At 39.6% G+C, this 19,895-nt stretch overlaps 3 protein-coding genes and 2 non-coding genes across 5 annotated transcripts in view; 1 reads left to right on the top strand and 4 right to left on the bottom strand.

Moving 5' to 3' along the window:
- Smp_160530 (hypothetical protein) overlaps positions 1-4,825 on the top strand; it is a gene marked incomplete at both ends in the record, with an annotated part of 14,599 nt that extends 9,774 nt beyond the window's left edge. The window contains 2 exons of the mRNA XM_018798864.1: positions 3,026-3,217; positions 4,586-4,825. Of these exons, the coding sequence (XP_018646663.1) occupies positions 3,026-3,217; positions 4,586-4,825 (432 nt within the window). The remainder of the gene's footprint in view (positions 1-3,025; positions 3,218-4,585) is intronic.
- On the bottom strand, positions 2,731-2,801 carry Smp_tRNA_01418_Gly_TCC.1.1. Its single transcript has one exon. It is a non-coding gene (tRNA).
- On the bottom strand, positions 4,295-4,365 carry Smp_tRNA_01074_Gly_TCC.1.1. Its single transcript has one exon. It is a non-coding gene (tRNA).
- Positions 4,826-13,545: 8,720 nt separating the features above from the next.
- Smp_070630 (uncoordinated protein 112 (mitogen inducible mig-2 protein like)) lies at positions 13,546-14,159 on the bottom strand (the record flags this gene model as incomplete). Its single annotated transcript, XM_018798853.1, has 1 exon — positions 13,546-14,159. Exon 1 carries the CDS (start codon positions 13,948-13,950, stop codon positions 13,546-13,548), a length of 405 nt encoding a protein of 134 aa, XP_018646662.1. The 5' UTR covers positions 13,951-14,159.
- A 1,809-nt stretch (positions 14,160-15,968) lies between these two features.
- Smp_070640 (hypothetical protein) overlaps positions 15,969-19,895 on the bottom strand; it is a gene marked incomplete at its 3' end in the record, with an annotated part of 31,556 nt that continues 27,629 nt past the window's right edge. Inside the window, exon 3 of the mRNA XM_018798842.1 lies at positions 15,969-16,862. Within this exon, the coding sequence (XP_018646661.1) occupies positions 15,969-16,862 (894 nt within the window). The remainder of the gene's footprint in view (positions 16,863-19,895) is intronic.

Below are 19,895 nucleotides of genomic sequence, written 5' to 3'. Positions count from 1 at the left end.
GAGAGTGTCCAGGATGTATATTTCGACAGTAATCATGGGATAACGATCATTCGTTCGATCTAACATAAGTTAGATCACAGGCCACTAAAGAACAGATATAAGGTACCTAGCAGTCTAACACAAGATTTTAACTCGATTTCGTTCTATCTCAGCTGGCATATATGTACCTGTGCGGATTGACTTCACCTAACCATTATGATACAGTTTTATATAAATCTTCGACATCACATTGATCACCACCCACTCATCAATCCATTGCAAATACATCTCAGTCCTACAGGAGGTCAGTCGCGTCACCGATCGTGCAGTGTTAATGCTTCCAACTGTGCAGTTGAGTGACACGAGATGGAATCGGTCAGGAAGCATCAGTTCAATCGAGATTACAGGTACACATTGCTGACCAGTGCCAACTTGCACCAAACTCAGTTGCACGGATTCCTGTTCACCACCTACAAACACCATCTCATCTGAACATAGTGCACGCGATGTCGAGTCACCTAGACTGGTGGCCACATTGCAACTTCATCCATAGCATTGGATCTGCACTGAGAGGCACCTCACATACATCACATTGATCACCACCCACTCATCAATCCATTGCAAATACATCTCAGTCCTACAGGAGGTCAGTCGCGTCACCGATCGTGCAGTGTTAATGCTTCCAACTGTGCAGTTGAGTGACACGAGATGGAATCGGTCAGGAAGCATCAGTTCAATCGAGATTACAGGTACACATTGCTGACCAGTGCCAACTTGCACCAAACTCAGTTGCACGGATTCCTGTTCACCACCTACAAACACCATCTCATCTGAACATAGTGCACGCGATGTCGAGTCACCTAGACTGGTGGCCACATTTGCACTTCATCCATAGCATTGGATCTGCACTGAGAAGCACCTCACATACATCACATTTGATCACCACCCACTCATCAATCCATTGCAAATACATCTCAGTCCTACAGGAGGTCAGTCGCGTCACCGATCGTGCAGTGTTAATGCTTCCAACTGTGCAGTTGAGTGACACGAGATGGAATCGGTCAGGGAGCATCAGTTCAATCGAGATTACAGGTACACATTGCTGACCAGTGCCAACTTGCACCAAACTCAGTTGCACGGATTCCTGTTCACCACCTACAAACACCATCTCATCTGAACATAGTGCACGCGATGTCGAGTCACCTAGACTGGTGGCCACATTGCAACTTCATCCATAGCATTGGATCTGCACTGAGAGGCACCTCACATACATCACATTGATCACCACCCACTCATCAATCCATTGCAAATACATCTCAGTCTTACAGGAGGTCAGTCGCGTCACCGATCGTGCAGTGTTAATGCTTCCAACTGTGCAGTTGAGTGACACGAGATGGAATCGGTCAGGGAGCATCAGTTCAATCGAGATTACAGGTACACATTGCTGACCAGTGCCAACTTGCACCAAACTCAGTTGCACGGATTCCTGTTCACCACCTACAAACACCATCTCATCTGAACATAGTGCACGCGATGTCGAGTCACCTAGACTGGTGGCCACATTGCAACTTCATCCATAGCATTGGATCTGCACTGAGAGGCACCTCACATACATCACATTGATCACCACCCACTCATCAATCCATTGCAAATACATCTCAGTCCTACAGGAGGTCAGTCGCGTCACCGATCGTGCAGTGTTAATGCTTCCAACTGTGCAGTTGAGTGACACGAGATGGAATCGGTCAGGGAGCATCAGTTCAATCGAGATTACAGGTACACATTGCTGACCAGTGCCAACTTGCACCAAACTCAGTTGCACGGATTCCTGTTCACCACCTACAAACACCATCTCATCTGAACATAGTGCACGCGATGTCGAGTCACCTAGACTGGTGGCCACATTGCAACTTCATCCATAGCATTGGATCTGCACTGAGAGGCACCTCACATACATCACATTGATCACCACCCACTCATCAATCCATTGCAAATACATCTCAGTCCTACAGGAGGTCAGTCGCGTCACCGATCGTGCAGTGTTAATGCTTCCAACTGTGCAGTTGAGTGACACGAGATGGAATCGGTCAGGGAGCATCAGTTCAATCGAGATTACAGGTACACATTGCTGACCAGTGCCAACTTGCACCAAACTCAGTTGCACGGAGAGGATGAGAGAACACACACGCGAGTGTGATGGGGAGAGAATGAATGAAGGAATTAGTGTTTGTTTCCATCTGAGATTGTGATGTGACATGTGGTTGTTTCTGAGTGAATACACGGTGTTCGGTCAAATATGAGGTTGTGAGTCGAGGTGGTTGTTTGTGTAGGTGTCGGAGGAGGGGGAGGGTGAGGGTGAGGGTGAGGTAGAGGTAGAGGAGGAGTGGTAGTAGTAGTAATGGTAGGAGGAGGAGGATTATGAGGAGAGGAGTTGATGACTGAGTAGATGATTTTGAGAGAATCATAATGAAGCTTGATTGACGCATCAGTTGGTTGATCTGTCGGAGTGGTTAGATGAACGTGTGTTTATGCTGTGACACGAGTCGGCCACACTGGTGTGTCGTGGCGTCTCGGACAGTGGATGTTGAGGTGTGGAGACAATGATGGCGGGTTGTTTTTCTGTCCCAACTACGTGGGAGGACAGTGAGTTGGCGAGGGTGTGGTCGAGTAGGTGTGCGTGTGTGGTGGAACTCACTGGGTGGTGTCTGTATGTGAATGATGGGTTTGTTGGTGGTCATTTCAAAATCGCCTGCGACCGCCGGGAGTCGAACCCGGATCGACTGCTTGGAAGGCAGCCATGATAACCGCTACACCACGGTCGCGACTCTTAACACACCTCACACTCGTTCCGCAACAACAAACACGCACTCACAAACAAACGGACACACACTGTCTGTCTCACTCACTCACTCTCTCTCACCCACCCACGCACGCACGCACGCACGCACCACATCATTCACTCAGAAAACAATTGCCAACCCTACCTCTCCAACTGTGTACAGTCATCTCCGACTGTCTCGAACTAACTACCCCACTGCACGGATAGACACCACCACCTACAACGTGCCAATATCGGCAATATCGTCAACACTCTCCACTATGTGTCCAGTTGAAATGCACCACATCACAACATTGCCTGACCAAACTACACAAAGCACAATGTTCTCATGCACTCTCTCCATCGACACCAACACGTGAATTATCCGATGAGAGGAATTGTATTGGACGAGCAATCGAGGTGAAAATATCTACACATGGATGTCACAATAATCGGCAAGACATGTGAGTTGATGATCGGATGGAAACTCTCTGTTCATCTATTGCATTGTGAACAAGGCACAGTATCGAATTGAGAAGCACAATCACCATCGTTGTGAGCAATGACACAATCAGTCGGTTCTATCCTCACCTGTCTTACACACTGGTTCGTGTGTACTGCTCCACATGTGTCCTGGTGTGACTTTGTGTGTAGTACACACGTTGTCCCCTAATCCACACACAATCGCCTCATCATCGTGTGTGCATACATGCTTGCAAACATGATTGTGCACGTGATCGACCCATTCACTGAACGACACTCATAATCCTGTCTGTTGACTCGGGTCAATCGCGATCCACACGTCAGTCTGTTCGTCTCATGAAATATCGTTTCGATTGCCGTGAACTTGTCGATCCGAGAGAAAATGTCTCGTTTGCAGGCACATTCAACGTGCTTGTGTGATTGGATGGGAGAGGATGAGAGAACACACACGCGAGTGTGATGGGGAGAGAATGAATGAAGGAATTAGTGTTTGTTTCCATCTGAGATTGTGATGTGACATGTGGTTGTTTCTGAGTGAATACACGGTGTTCGGTCAAATATGAGGTTGTGAGTCGAGGTGGTTGTTTGTGTAGGTGTCGGAGGAGGGGGAGGGTGAGGGTGAGGGTGAGGTAGAGGTAGAGGAGGAGTGGTAGTAGTAGTAATGGTAGGAGGAGGAGGATTATGAGGAGAGGAGTTGATGACTGAGTAGATGATTTTGAGAGAATCATAATGAAGCTTGATTGACGCATCAGTTGGTTGATCTGTCGGAGTGGTTAGATGAACGTGTGTTTATGCTGTGACACGAGTCGGCCACACTGGTGTGTCGTGGCGTCTCGGACAGTGGATGTTGAGGTGTGGAGACAATGATGGCGGGTTGTTTTTCTGTCCCAACTACGTGGGAGGACAGTGAGTTGGCGAGGGTGTGGTCGAGTAGGTGTGCGTGTGTGGTGGAACTCACTGGGTGGTGTCTGTATGTGAATGATGGGTTTGTTGGTGGTCATTTCAAAATCGCCTGCGACCGCCGGGAGTCGAACCCGGATCGACTGCTTGGAAGGCAGCCATGATAACCGCTACACCACGGTCGCGACTCTTAACACACCTCACACTCGTTCCGCAACAACAAACACGCACTCACAAACAAACGGACACACACTGTCTCACTTACTCACTCTCTCTCACCCACCCACGCACGCACGCACGCACGCACCACATCATTCACTCAGAAAACAATTGCCAACCCTACCTCTCCAACTGTGTACAGTCATCTCCGACTGTCTCGAACTAACTACCCCACTGCACGGATAGACACCACCACCTACAACGTGCCAATATCGGCAATATCGTCAACACTCTCCACTATGTGTCCAGTTGAAATGCACCACATCACAACATTGCCTGACCAAACTACACAAAGCACAATGTTCTCATGCACTCTCTCCATCGACACCAACACGTGAATTATCCGATGAGAGGAATTGTATTGGACGAGCAATCGAGGTGAAAATATCTACACATGGATGTCACAATAATCGGCAAGACATGTGAGTTGATGATCGGATGGAAACTCTCTGTTCATCTATTGCATTGTGAACAAGGCACAGTATCGAATTGAGAAGCACAATCACCATCGTTGTGAGCAATGACACAATCAGTCGGTTCTATCCTCACCTGTCTTACACACTGGTTCGTGTGTACTGCTCCACATGTGTCCTGGTGTGACTTTGTGTGTAGTACACACGTTGTCCCCTAATCCACACACAATCACCTCATCATCGTGTGTGCATACATGCTTGCAAACATGATTGTGCACGTGATCGACCCATTCACTGAACGACACTCATAATCCTGTCTGTTGACTCGGGTCAATCGCGATCCACACGTCAGTCTGTTCGTCTCATGAAATATCGTTTCGATTGCCGTGAACTTGTCGATCCGAGAGAAAATGTCTCGTTTGCAGGCACATTCAACGTGCTTGTGTGATTGGATGGGAGAGGATGAGAGAACACACACGCGAGTGTGATGGGGAGAGAATGAATGAAGGAATTAGTGTTTGTTTCCATCTGAGATTGTGATGTGACATGTGGTTGTTTCTGAGTGAATACACGGTGTTCGGTCAAATATGAGGTTGTGAGTCGAGGTGGTTGTTTGTGTAGGTGTCGGAGGAGGGGGAGGGTGAGGGTGAGGGTGAGGTAGAGGTAGAGGAGGAGTGGTAGTAGTAGTAATGGTAGGAGGAGGAGGATTATGAGGAGAGGAGTTGATGACTGAGTAGATGATTTTGAGAGAATCATAATGAAGCTTGATTGACGCATCAGTTGGTTGATCTGTCGGAGTGGTTAGATGAACGTGTGTTTATGCTGTGACACGAGTCGGCCACACTGGTGTGTCGTGGCGTCTCGGACAGTGGATGTTGAGGTGTGGAGACAATGATGGCGGGTTGTTTTTCTGTCCCAACTACGTGGGAGGACAGTGAGTTGGCGAGGGTGTGGTCGAGTAGGTGTGCGTGTGTGGTGGAACTCACTGGGTGGTGTCTGTATGTGAATGATGGGTTTGTTGGTACTTACTTTCTTACTTACGCGTGTTACTCCCAATGGAGCATAGGTCGCCGACAAACATTCTCCAACACACTCTGTCCTTGGTCTTCCTTTATATTTCTTTCCAGTTCTTATTCATTCTTCTCATTTCTGTGTCTATTTCTCGTCGTAATGTGTTCTTTGGTCTTCCTTTTCTCCTTTGACCTTCAGGATTCCATGTGAGGGCTTGTCTTGTGACGCAATTAAGTGGTTTCCTAGAGGTGTGCCCAATCCACTTCCAACGCTTCTTCCTGATTTCTTCCTTCATTGGAATCTGGTTTGTTGTCTCCCACAGTAGAATTTTGCTGATAGTGTCTGGCCATCTGATCCGAAGTATCTTGCGTAGACAGCTGTTAATAAACATTTGTATCTTCTGGATAATGGCTTTTGTAGTTCTCCACGTCTCCGCCCCATACAGTAGAATTGTCTTCACATTTGTATTGAAAATTCTAACTTTGGTGTTGGTTGACAATTGTTTTGAGCTCCAGATGTTTTTCAGTTGTAGATACGTTGCTCTTGCTTTACCGATCCGCGCCCTCACATCTGCATCTGATCCACCGTGTTCATCAATGATGCTGCCCAGATATGTAGAGGTTTCCACATCCTCCAAAGCTTCTCCATCAAGTGTAATTTGATTGGTGCATATTGTATTGTATCGGAGAGTCTTGCTTTTCTCTTTGTTTATATTGAGGCCTACTGCTGCTGAGGCTGATGCTACACTGGTCGTTTTCTCCTGCATTTGTTGTTGCGTTTGTGATAGAAGAGCCAGATCATCCGCGAAGTCTAAATCGTCAAGCTGCATCCTGCCTATCCACTGTATCCCGTGACTTCCTCCAGATGTTGACGTCTTCATGATCCAGTCGATCACCAGGAGAAAGAGAAAGGGTGAGAGTAAGCAACCTTGCCTAACACCAGTCTTTACTTCAAACGAGTCGGTGAGTTGTCCTCCGTGGACGATTTGGCAGTTTAGTCCATCATAGGAATTCCGTATGATATTGACTATCTTCTCAGGCACGCCGTAGTGTCGAAGAAGCCTCCATAGTGTTGTCCTGTCCACGCTATCAAATGCCTTCTCGTAGTCTATGAAGTTGATGTAGAGTGATGAATTCCATTCGATTGATTGTTCCACAATGATACGTAGAGTTGCAATTTGATCTGTGCACGATTTATTTTTACGAAATCCAGCTTGTTGATCTCGAAGTTGGGCGTCTATGGAATCCTTCATCCTGTTTAACAATACTCTGTTGAAGACTTTTCCTGGTATTCAGAGAAGAGTGATGCCCCTGTAGTTGTCGCACTTGCTGAGATCGCCTTTCTTTGGTATCTTGATCAGAAGTCCTTTTTTCCAGTCTATTGGTACTTGTTCTTCATCCCAAATCTTACTGAAGAGGATGTGGAGTATCTTGGCAGTTGCTGCTACATTTGCTTTCAGTGCCTCTGCCGGGATGTTGTCTGGCCCCGCTGCTTTGCCGCTCTTGATTTGTCTAATGGCCATGCTGATCTCTTCAATTGTTGGTGGGCCAATATCGATTGGGAGGTCTGTGGGTGCTGCATCGATGTTGGGTGGGTTCAGTGAAGCTGGTCGATTCAAGAGTTCTTTGAAGTGTTCTACCCACCTGTTTGGTTGTTCTTCAATGTCGGTGATTACTTTGCCTTCCTTGTTTTTCACTGGTCTTTCTGGCTTACGGTAATTTCCAGCAAGTTTCTTTGTTGTATCATACAGTTGTCTCATGTTTCCCTCTCTTGCAGCCTTTTCCGCTGTCATTGCTAAATCTTCCACATATTTACGTTTGTCGGTTCTGATGCTCCTCTTCACTTGCTTGTTTGCCTCTGTGTATTCGGCTTGTGCCTTGGCTTTTTCCGCTCTTGTTCGGCTGATATTTATTGCTGCCTTCTTGTTCCTCCTTTCTTCAATCTTATCCAGTGTACCAACAGTGATCCATTCATTGTGATGGTGCTTCTTTTGGCCCATATCCTCTTGACATGTTGAAACGATTGCCTCCTTGATACCTTTCCAGTTGCTCTCCATGGTAGTCCCCTCTCCATTGAGTAGATCATGAAAGGCCTGGAACCTGTTGCTGAGGGCTATCTTGAATTTGTTGAGTTTGTCAGCATCTCGAAGAAAGGCCGTATTAAACTTTTGTGATGTTGTCCGCACCGTTGTCCAGTGCTTCTTGAGTTTTAGTTTCATCTTGGCGACCAGCAAATGATGATCGGATGTTATATCAGCTCCTCTCCTGGTTCTCACATCCTCCATCGTCCTCCTGAACTTTTTGTTGATGCAGATATGGTCGATTTGATTCTGTGTAGTGTGATCCGGTGAAATCCAAGTGGCTTTGTGTATGATTTTGTGTGGGAATATGGTGCCACCTATGACCAGTTTATTGAAGGCACATAGGTTTGCAAATTTCTCACCATTTTCGTTCCTTCCTCCCAGTCCATGTTGTCCCATGACGTCTTCGTATCCAGTGTTGTCCATTCCAACCTTAGCATTGAGATCTCCCATCAGAATTGTCAGGTCCTTGGTTGGGTACTTCTCGACGATCGACTGCAGCCTATCGTAGAATTGGTCTTTAGCGTCTTCATCGTAGTCATTGGTAGGCGCATAGCATTGGATGACGTTCATTGTAATGCCCTCTCTCTTTGTTTTGAAGGAGGCTTTGATGATCCTTGGTCCATGAGATTCCCATCCAATAAGTGCATTTCGTGCTTTTCTGGACAGCATCAATGCAACTCCTTGTGTATGTGGGGCATTTTCTTCTTCATGACCGGAGTATAACAGAAGTTCTCCTGAAGACAGTCGTTGTTGTCCAACCTGCGTCCAATGTGTTTCGCTGATTCCAAGAACCTCCAGGTTGTATTTTCTCATTTCTGCAGCAATTTGGAAGACTCTTTCGGTCTCCCACATTATTCGGACATTCCATGTACCTATAAAAATTGTCGCTCTGGTTGTAAGAAGCTGCATCGGCCTCATGACTTCCGAAGGAACTCGGCTTTCATCATGAGACGTCATAATTATTCCTTCTACTCCCAGGGCAGAGTTTGAATGGTTTGAATGATTTTTTCTGGTCAGCGTTTTTTTAGCGAGTTGATTTTCTACGGGATGGGGTCGCTAACCCTATGCCCAACCCTCCTCCTTTACCCGGGCTTGGGACCGGCAGTAACCCCCAGAGGCGCTACAGGCGGAGTTGGGTTTGTTGGTGGTCATTTCAAAATCGCCTGCGACCGCCGGGAGTCGAACCTGGATCGACTGCTTGGAAGGCAGCCATGATAACCGCTACACCACGGTCGCGACTCTTAACAAACCTCACACTCGTTCCATATATAAATTCTGGATAACTAATATGCCCGTATGTTATATGCTTTTCCGTATTCATTATATTATAAGCTTCCTTTTTGATCTTTTTGCTAACAATATACGATTTACCGTTCATATTTTATTCCTTATTTCCTAGTTTTAGTTTGTCAAACTCATAGCCTCTTTTCTTTTGATCTTTTATAAATGTCATCTTTTATTTTATGGTATGATGCGGTCTGATTTGCTTGTATATATACTGCGTATGTCTGAAACACATGATCTATATAGTAGAAGCTGTGTTTTGGAGTCAAATAGGCAGACGTAGTCGGTCAGACTAATCAGGACTCAGAGTTGACTCTAGGTTTCTCGTGCTGCTTAACACATCATTAGTTTGGACCAGTACCAACGTTTTATAAGTATGTACTCTAATTGGCAATTAAGTTATGTGAAAATGATGTATGGGCGAGAATGATAATCATTCGTTGTCTGCTTAGTCAGACATGTATTTAGTGTGATAGCTATCAGATGAGTTATTTATTCCCCTATCCTTATTATTTATTATTACTGATCGATTGTTCATTGTTGTTGGATTGTGTCAGGTTTTCGTGTGGAAATACATTTACGTTCTTGTCAGGTTAATCACCTGTTCTTAGTCTGAGTTGTGTTGAAGTCTTGTAGAGTCGACACTGGGAGGGAATTTAGTGTAGATATTCGTCTAAGGAAAATTAACGTCCCATTCGTGAGTAAAAAAGAAAAGGACCGTTAAAGCAGACAATTAACAGAGCATAAGAACAAAAGAGTAACAGTATCAGTTGGATTATGAACGATTAAGTGCAGATAGAGGAAGAAGTGAGATATCGTGACCCAAGAATCCAACCTACTTTTGGTCACTGGTTACGTTGATGATGTGTGCTATTGATGTCGATAGATATAAGTAGTATGTATCATCAATCGAAAGTGAAATGTCTATCGACACAAGGTTAAGAAGATCGAAGAAATGAGAACAAGAACAAACATTGATTAGTGTAGAAATGAAGAAACAATGAAGTTTGAGATGATTGATTGACATTTTGAAAATGAAGTATTTACTGAATAATTCTCAGATTTTACTACGATGTTCTGTAATTTAGTATTCGGTTACATTTGATTGTCTCCACTTGTGTTCTTGTTCACTTCAGACTGTTAAAGTAACCTATAGGAAATATCAATCTATTTATTAATTTACACTTTGTAATTTCTGTTTTCTTATTTCTTGGAAACTCATCATTTACAAAATTTGTTTGATGACTGACTAGAAAGTAGCTGGAAATTTGTTACGACTGTTTTAAGCGCATCCCTGTACGATACTTTTGTTCATTTGTCTTTGTTGGCTGTTCACCCATCATCCGTATTCGCTGATAAGTATTCGTGATTAATTTGTATATACCTATTTATCCAATTGCATTTCGTACATTGTTGTATTACCTATCACTGCACTGTATCTCTTATCGTCTATCTATATAAATCAATGTCTAAAATCAATCCTTTCGACATATTTCTCATTTTATAAGCATCCTTGCATGATATGGTTGGTGACATAGTGAGCCAGTCTGAAGTAGCATAATGTAAATTTCAATCGATTATAATCAAGAGTGGCCTGACAGTTAAATGTATTTCAGTAGATAAGAAATGGATTGATTTCCTAAGGGTTTGAGTTGCACATATCTAAATGAATATTTGTGTATTTTATTCGGTAGCTCAATATACTTTCTCATCCAATCTTGTATTCTTGCATATGTTGTCAGATAGGAGGTTAGGGCGTAGCACTTCATGCATCAGTATCAGGTTTCAAACACAGCCCATCACAACAGTTAGCCAAAGTATAATATAAGAATTTAACTTAGGAATTACATTTCCTAATCGTTACCATCTAACTGGAGTCAATTAAAGGCTACAAGAGGGTTACATTAGTTATTTTTTAAATCCCATATCTAATAGAAAAATGTTTGTGCTGATCAATAACTGCATTCAATATGATGAATAAATGATTGGGAAGATATGATCAACGTAATCAGGTATCCTTAAACTCTCTATCAATGATTCTTCACGAGAATAATGTCATATCATGAAATAATAAAAGTTTCGATTCTTAGTCGACTTATTACTTAATTGATACTACTTTTCTTGTCTTATGTATTACTTTAAAAGCTCTCATCTATTAGTTCTCAATAGCTTGTCAAACAACACCGTTCAATGATAAAAAGTATTTTTCATAGTTGAAATCATGAGTCAATTGAAGCTAGACCACCATTGAAAGCCTGGAAGCACTGAACGGCCGTTTCGTCCTATTATGGGACTCCTCAGCAGTGCGCATCCACGATCCCGCCTCGCTAGCGAGATTCGAACCCAGGACCTACCAGTCTCGCGCCAGAGCCCTTAACCAATTGTCTTCAGTGAGTTGTTATCTAACAACAGACGTTGTTTGAACTCCACTGATCACTGCTTCCCACTAGAACTCCAGGACATGTATCTTGAAGTCAGTCACTAATGAGCATATGATTATAGATCAGAAGGGGTTTTGTGGAGATTTCATTATTTTTCATAGTTGAAATCGTGAGTCAATTGAATCTAGACCACCATCGAAAACGTGGAACACCTGGAAGTACCCTCACATCTATACAGTACATATATAAACATCAAAATGCAACAACTCGATCAATTCACCCCCCCGCCTCCCGTATAAAAGGCACCATCACATCTATACAGTTTTTTATTTTATTTAAACACATAATTATTGGTACAATGAAGCACCAGATACATTTGCGCCACACAAATCTCATTCGATTTGTGTGAGGTCTGTGATACTGCCCAGGCTCCCAAACTAAAGCAGGTGGTTTACTTAGGGGACCACACCCGGAACCTTCAAACTAAAGGTCTGATCCACAAGGCAGTGGAGCATCGTAAGGAGATGCAGTCACATGGTAACCGGTGACCAACGATTGATTCATACGCCATTTGTCCCCTCAGGATACCGGAGCTCATGTGCGCCATTGGTTTTGAATGAAGGTTTTCCAACTCCCCTTAGTGAACTTTCCGTGTCCACCAACACGGTTAAAGCTCCCTCCGGACATTCGCTTTTCGTCCTTTCAGTTTCGTGAACATCACCCCCGCCACGAGAAGGCAGCACATATATAAACATCAAATGCAACAACTCGATTAATTCACTCCCCTCCGTCTCCCTCTATATTATTCATTGATAATTAAGAAAATGAAATGATAATTTTACTAATTAAAACCGGTATACCATAAAAAATCAATTTGTGAATTTATTTTTTCATAGTATAATGATAGTAAAGCAAAACCAACAACATCTATATGTATATTTCTTAGGTGTGAATAATGTCTTGGCAACTAAACATACACACACACACGTACACAAGAAAAATGAGATGAATGGAACAACTGAAAAGCACCGAAATATAAAGATACACAAATGAAAAAGAAGTCAGATTTCTTTTATATATTTTCTCTCTGTAACACTACTGAAATAAGTAGTATCATAAATAATATATAGTAGCATCTAAAAAAGGTTAAATAGGTGGGATATTTCATTCATGTGAAGAAAAGAAACCAATTAAGATGCCTATCATTTTGTATACTAAACAACCATATACATTCAATAACCTTTCTGATTACCTTCCCCCCAAACTTGTACTACTGAAACTAATATAAGTAGTAGATGAAGAAAAACAAAATAAATTCATTTATCTCAGTGTAGTGTGATGAGGTGAACCAATATATAGATCATATTTTTCTTTGTCTATGCATAGTTATAATGTTTCTTTTCTTTTAAAAATAACTCTCCTTGGGAAATTTCTAAGTGAATGACGTAAATGAACCCAGGATAGGGTTGGATGAAGAATGCTAGCGAGCGGCCCATACTCCTCCACGAGGAGTAACAGGCGTAAGTAAGTAAGTAAGTAAGTAAAGTAAGTAACGTAAATGAAAATGTCAACATGTATTGATTATCATGAGGTTCAATTATTTGTTAGTTGTCATAGAAACTAAGATCATGATAATCAATACAAGATATTCTGAATAATAATAATAACTCGGTAAAACATATATGGGAAGATGTATGTATGTATGCATGTATGTAGGTACGTATACATGTATGCCGGATATAGTTTCCATGTATGTATGCTTGTATATAGGTAGTATGTATAGAAACTGAACCATTGACCAAGCATTATATGTGTACAGTAATTATGTGGATAGATATATATATGTGTATGTCAGTAAGTGGGAGAGATACAAATATCCAGGATAAGTTGGATGGCATGCAATAATCAATCATTGAAAGACATTAATATTCAAGATTTTGATTGGATCATTTCAGCTATCCATTTCTGTGGTGGTTATACAAATGGTTGTGACATACCAGTAGTAAGTTTATAAAAAATATCTTCAGCAAGACATTGATTTTTTTCTGGTGATCTTAAATTCAAAAAAGTATAACCCCCTAAAAATTCTGCTATCATACGAACAGATACATCTATTGGTCTTATAATAACTCGACCAGTGGTAGTATTAGTAGTAGTAGTATTCATTGTATTAGATTGAATAGCTATATTTAATACAAGTTCACTTAATTCCCAATTAATATGCCAACTTTGTATTGAAGACATTCGCCAACTTGCTAATATTTCACCATTGGTTAAATCACAACGATAGATACGGGTAGATCCAATACCGATGGATTCAATTTTTCGACTGATTGATATAGTGATATGATTATTATTCATAGTGGATGAACGATTCATTCCAGGTATCCAATTGGTTTGTCCATTACCATTACTATTACCATTATTATTATCATTCTCACCATTGATTAATGTATTCAATGGTACAGTAACTTCAATACGTGCAGGAAAGGATGCAATACCATGAAAATGTAATTGTTCCCATACATTAATATATTTTAATTTAGATTGTATACTACTTAAATTATTGATTTGAGTATATATAGATGAAATATGTTGAATGAAATGATTACGAGTCTAATGAGAAGAAAAGAAAAGAAAAGAGAAAGTATCATATTATAAAATATCAGTACAGAGTTATGGGGGTTGTTAAGTTTTGATGGAGATCATGAAGGCCGATTGGTGTTAGACCATCGTTGAAAACCTCGAAGCACCTCGGACAGCTATTACGTCCTATTGTGGGACTCGTCAGTAATGCATATCTACGATCCCGCTAGTGAGATTTGAACCTAAGGCCTTCGGTCTGTAAATTGTCAGATATGGACGATTATTCGCAAAAGATGGAAAGGTTGGAACTATGCAAATCATTCATTTATCATATATAAAATAACAGTACAGAGTTATAGAGATTGTTAAGTTTTGATGGAGATCATGAATTGACTGATGTTTAGATCACCGTTGAAAACCTTGAAGACCTACGTCCTATTGTGGGACTCGTCAGTAATGCGTATCCACGATCCCGCTCGTGAGATTCGAACCTAAGGCCTTCGGTCTGTAAATTGTTAGATATGGACGATTAATCGGGAAAGATGGAACGGTTAGAACACATTTTGATTTCTTATTTGTGATGCATCACTGTCACATGAATCATGTATGTAATCCTATAGGTTTTTAAGTCATAATGATCAAAGCCGAATCAGGTTTCTGTTTTCATATTCTGATTGGACATTAAACATAGAAGAAATTGTGTTAACCAATATACATTAGTATTTCTGATCTCTATTTGTTGATTATTTATATTACTGATTAAAAGTTTCAGTTAGTTATATAATATGCCCTTATGGGCCAGGGTAATCTTGCACTGGTTTTCAGGAGAACCAGACATCATCCAGACTTTCACGCGGCAACCCAAACAGTACAGCTCAATCCCGCCACCCGACAGAAGAACCAGAAACTATATAGGCTTCAACGCTACAATCCGAACAGTACAGTTCAATCCTATGGCGCAACCACTCAGATACCAAACACCCTGGTGGACCATTTGCTGATTAAAAGAGTAAAACAAATTACTTATCAATGAATTGTAGAATTGAATTATTTTAGCTAGTAGACAAATGAATATTCAAAGGAGTTTTGAGGATATTAAAGTTGACATCATGAATCAATTGAGGCTAGACCACCACACAATAGAACAAAATGGCCATCTAGTGCTTCCAGGTTTTTCATAATGATCTAGCCTCAATTGATTCATGATCTCAACTATTGAGAAAAAATGAATATTCATATAAATTCGAAGTTAATGTTAAACAAAACAAAACTTATAAGCAAAGATAGACAGTGGCTAGCAGTGGAATCGACTATGCGCGTTTCGTCCTATTTGGGATTCGTCAACTGGATGTACCTGCATCAAATGGGACAAAACGCGCGTCAAACTGGATTCCACTACTAGTCATTGTCCATATTTGCTTATAATGCTTGTGAATTAAGGCTACATCAAGGCAATACGCAAAGTATGCATATATTGCCGATGGCAGACTGATCAATTGCAGTCCCCAATCTCAATGGGACAATTCAAACAAACAATATAAAGTGAATTTAGACTTCACTTCATTGCTCTAGTAAGTGGTTATCAATACTCAGTAGCTGAGTGGATAACGCAATGGTATTTAAAGCGAAATTTACTGGGTTGGAGTCCCAGAGTAAACATTAAAAAGTGTGAGATGCAGGTACATCGAGCTAACGAGTCCTAAATAAGACGAAACAGTCGTCCAGTGCTTGCAGGTTTTCTATAGTGGTCTATCTTCAATTGACTCCTAATTTCAACTATGATCAAATAAACAATATCAAAATGAATTCAATCATATAATACTTACTTGTATAAATTGATTCATATGTGATGAATAAATTGGTGGTTTATCATGATTTGGCAATGTACCTGAATGTTTCATTAAAGTATCATCTTTGAAATGATCCCATCTATAATCTAATGTTTTATGATATGAATTTTTCATATAACTTAATCTTAATGGTAACATATGAATTAAACGTTTATCTAAATGATGATGTAATCTAGTTAAATTGATTACTTTATCAGGTTGATCAAGCTTTAAACTATTAGGAGATAATAATTGGATAAGATTAGTTATAGCTTTACGTTCATTATTAAATATTGTACGATTTAATAATGAAGTGATTATAATAGAACGTGACTTTTTAGATGATTTTTTTGTTTTTATTGATATACTACTTAAATCTGTAATATCAGTAGATAAATTTGATGGTAATATTAAATGTATCGATGTTGTTATACGAAATATTGTTAACCAATCTATATAATCAGTTAAATTTGAAAAACGTAAACATAATTCATTAATAAGACCAGTCATTGTTGCAGATGAACCAGTTAATGCACCAATACCACTTATATTAATGGGTCCATTTTGGGCGCCATTGTTTGATGATGATGATGATATACCAAGAACATTACTTAAATGAGATAATGATGTTAATGATAATAATGATGCTCTACGTTTTAATTTACTACCTACAGTTGGATCTTCATCATCTAATTGTAAACCATTTGATTGACAAGGAGCAAATGCAGCAGATAATGGTAAATTAGTACGTGATACTGGAACAAATAAACGTAGATTGAATTTTTCTGATGATATACATAAATCTGATTGTATTTCACATCCTGGTAAATAGATTACTTCAGCTGAATCACTATTGGATAGATAATCATCTTTATTCTAGGAGAAATGATGGAATGGAAGAGAAGAAGATGAAAAGAAAGATATGAGTTAGATAGCTATTGAAAACCAAGGAAATCTGGATCGATATTTGATTCAAGTATAAGAATTAAGCACTGAGCACTGACAAACACATCAAAGATAAAACTCACGAAAGTTGGAACCGCATTGTATATCTACAAACTTAATGCGGATCAATGAATGATCTAAATTTTGTCTGCTCGCTACAAGGGGACAAGGTCTCGTGTTCAGTAATGCGTGGAGTATGGATATAAACTATTGAGCAGCTCTGTACTAAAATGAAAAAGCTCGTCAGTTCTTTATGGTTTTCAGTAGTTGTATGACTAATATTCACTATGAACAATAACTTTAAAGTTAGACATCTACATCAATGCTCTATATGCTCAAAGAGTGATGCAAAAGTCTATGAAATAACAGCAAGAGTATTTAATATAAACGTGCTTTCTCTTTGTAAATGTTTCATTTGAAATTCAGAAGGGGTTTTTGTGGAAATTTAGTATTTTCATAGTTGAAAGCGTGAGTCCATTCAAAGTAGACCACCATACAAAACCTGGAGGCACTGAACGGCCGTTTCGTTCTATTGTGGGACTCCTCAGAAGTGCGCATCCACGACCTCGCCTCGCGAGACTCGAACCCAGGACCTACTAGTCTCGAGCAGGAGCTTCAATTGACTCATGCTTTCAACTATGAAAATACTAAATCTCCCCAGAACCCCTTCTGAGAAAAGTGTTTATCATTATTTAGGAATACATCATTATCCTAATAAAGAAAGCTCATGGTTTATATGATTTTATAATCTCTAAATAGTTTTCACTATGTTTCACTAAAAAAATCATCAGAGATGAAAAATTGTGATTATCGAACCTTAATCGAATATTTTGATCCCATATGGTTTGTGGCATAATCATTTTTGAACTATTCTATCAAAAGTTTTGATCAGATTATGTTCTCTAAGCTTAATGATCTTCTTATCTTTATAGACGATACTTCAAAATTATTTTTATTGGGTTTATAAGCTTAAAGGATTTAGGTAAACATATTTCCAGATATATGTTTTAGGTTTTCACAGCTATGAAAAAAGAATCATCTGAATTTGTCCATTTCTGGATTTCTCTGAATGATTTGAAATTTATTATTATAGTCTAAATTTGAATGTCTGAGTAGTTTGTTTATGATAGGTAACAGTTTCGCAATACAGTATTTCTCTTCATTAATAGCTTTATTAAACATTTATGTTAGATAACTTAAAATAGTTTACATCAGTTCATTACTGAGAAAAATGTATTGGACTTATTGTGGGTAGTGAAAAACGAAAAAGTTTTAAAGCATATGAAATAAAATATTACAGTAAAGAATTAGGTCAACATGCAACAGTTTACTTTATTGATCGAAAAGTACACCTTGTCAGTTACTCACATGTATTTAATATTCCCGATTGTTGGAAATAGGCACCAGTTAGATTCAAAGTCTTGTTCAAAGTTTTTAGAAATAACAAAGGATAATGTTTCTCCTCGAAAACATGTGGCCATGTAACAATGAATTGGTGATCGGCAGCTGATTTATGCCCATGATTCATGGTTACTATCAGCTGAGTGTTATCTGGAGATTTGGATATTTTGCTTAGAATATTTATAGAACCCTATATTTTGATAACAATGTAAAAGGAGCGAGGGAACTGGTCGTGAAGTGTAATAAACAAAATTAAACATCCAAGTTTTATTACTGTTCATTATAAAATATAGCTGATTTATAATTAACATAAATTGATTTGTGTTAGTAAGTTTAAAGTTCCTGGTCGAGTTCAGTATCATAAGAATTAACTAGTGGTTTTAGACATTAGGTGACATAAGTCAAAATCGGCTCAGCTGTATTCTCAATTTGTCATTACAGAAATCTTTAGTTTAATATTACTCCATACCTTTTATCACTGTCCTGAAATTTATATATGTTTAGCTTTCAGCATTAATGAATGTAACTGCCTCATATAATTATTTTCCTGTTTTAATCTTGTTATTTTCTCTCCAAATTTATTCAATTAAGACTTCGTTATTTTTATTCATTTAGATTTTATTATTATTTCATTGTAATCATGAATCGATTGATGGTAGACCACCATCAGAAACCTGGAAGCACTGGACTGCTGTTTCGTCCTCAGAGTTGTGCATCCAAGATCCAGCTAGCAGGATTCGAACCCAGGACCTATGATCTCGAGCACGAGCACTTAACTTCTAGACTACTGAGCCGTGATCCATCGATGTTAATGTCTTACTTCAACCAATTATTATTATATGATCATTAATCAATTTCCACTCCTATTTAAAATGATCTTCATTCACCTAATTGCAAAATCATACCTAACTCTTTCCTCTTGTTGTTGTGTTTTTCTAACCTTTAGCTCCGTATAAACCCAGATGTTTCGAGTAAGGTTGATCATTTATTCATCATACATGCATGCTAACACAAAATATTTATCACTCACAAAACCTCATATAAATCAATGAAAGTGAATTTACGGATATTCAGTTGGGTTATTTATTTTATTGCCTTATAAGGATTATAAATTCAACTGATAAGTAGAGATCAGTTTAACACTAATGTGCATCAAGTCAACTTATTAAGACAAGGGGTAGACAGAATTCAATCATAACTGAAAATTCGACAAACCTGACATATTATTTGATCTTATACTAAGGTATATGGCCTAACATATGATATCAATTAGTCACATGCATTACAAAACAGGTTAGCTTTTTGATAACCTCGTTTTCATAATAGCTAATACAAATCTCTAATCATAATTATAAAATCTAGATAGCTTATTGAAATTCATAAGTATCCAGTTGTTCATTTAAACCAAATAGTTTTCTAATATTAAAAACAATCATCATGTTTTCAAAGGCGTTCAAAATGAAAATCATCTACCTGTTTCAAAATATTCGTGTTTAAAATAAAACCAGCATATTGTAACCTTTCCATATGATCATCTCCTTTCTTGTCAGAATCTAGAATATA

Source organism: Schistosoma mansoni (genome assembly GCF_000237925.1).
Source record: "Schistosoma mansoni, WGS project CABG00000000 data, supercontig 0150, strain Puerto Rico, whole genome shotgun sequence".
Lineage (NCBI taxonomy): Eukaryota > Metazoa > Platyhelminthes > Trematoda > Strigeidida > Schistosomatidae > Schistosoma > Schistosoma mansoni.
Note: the sequence above shows the minus strand (reverse complement) of the source record. Positions and strands in the feature narration are given on the sequence as shown.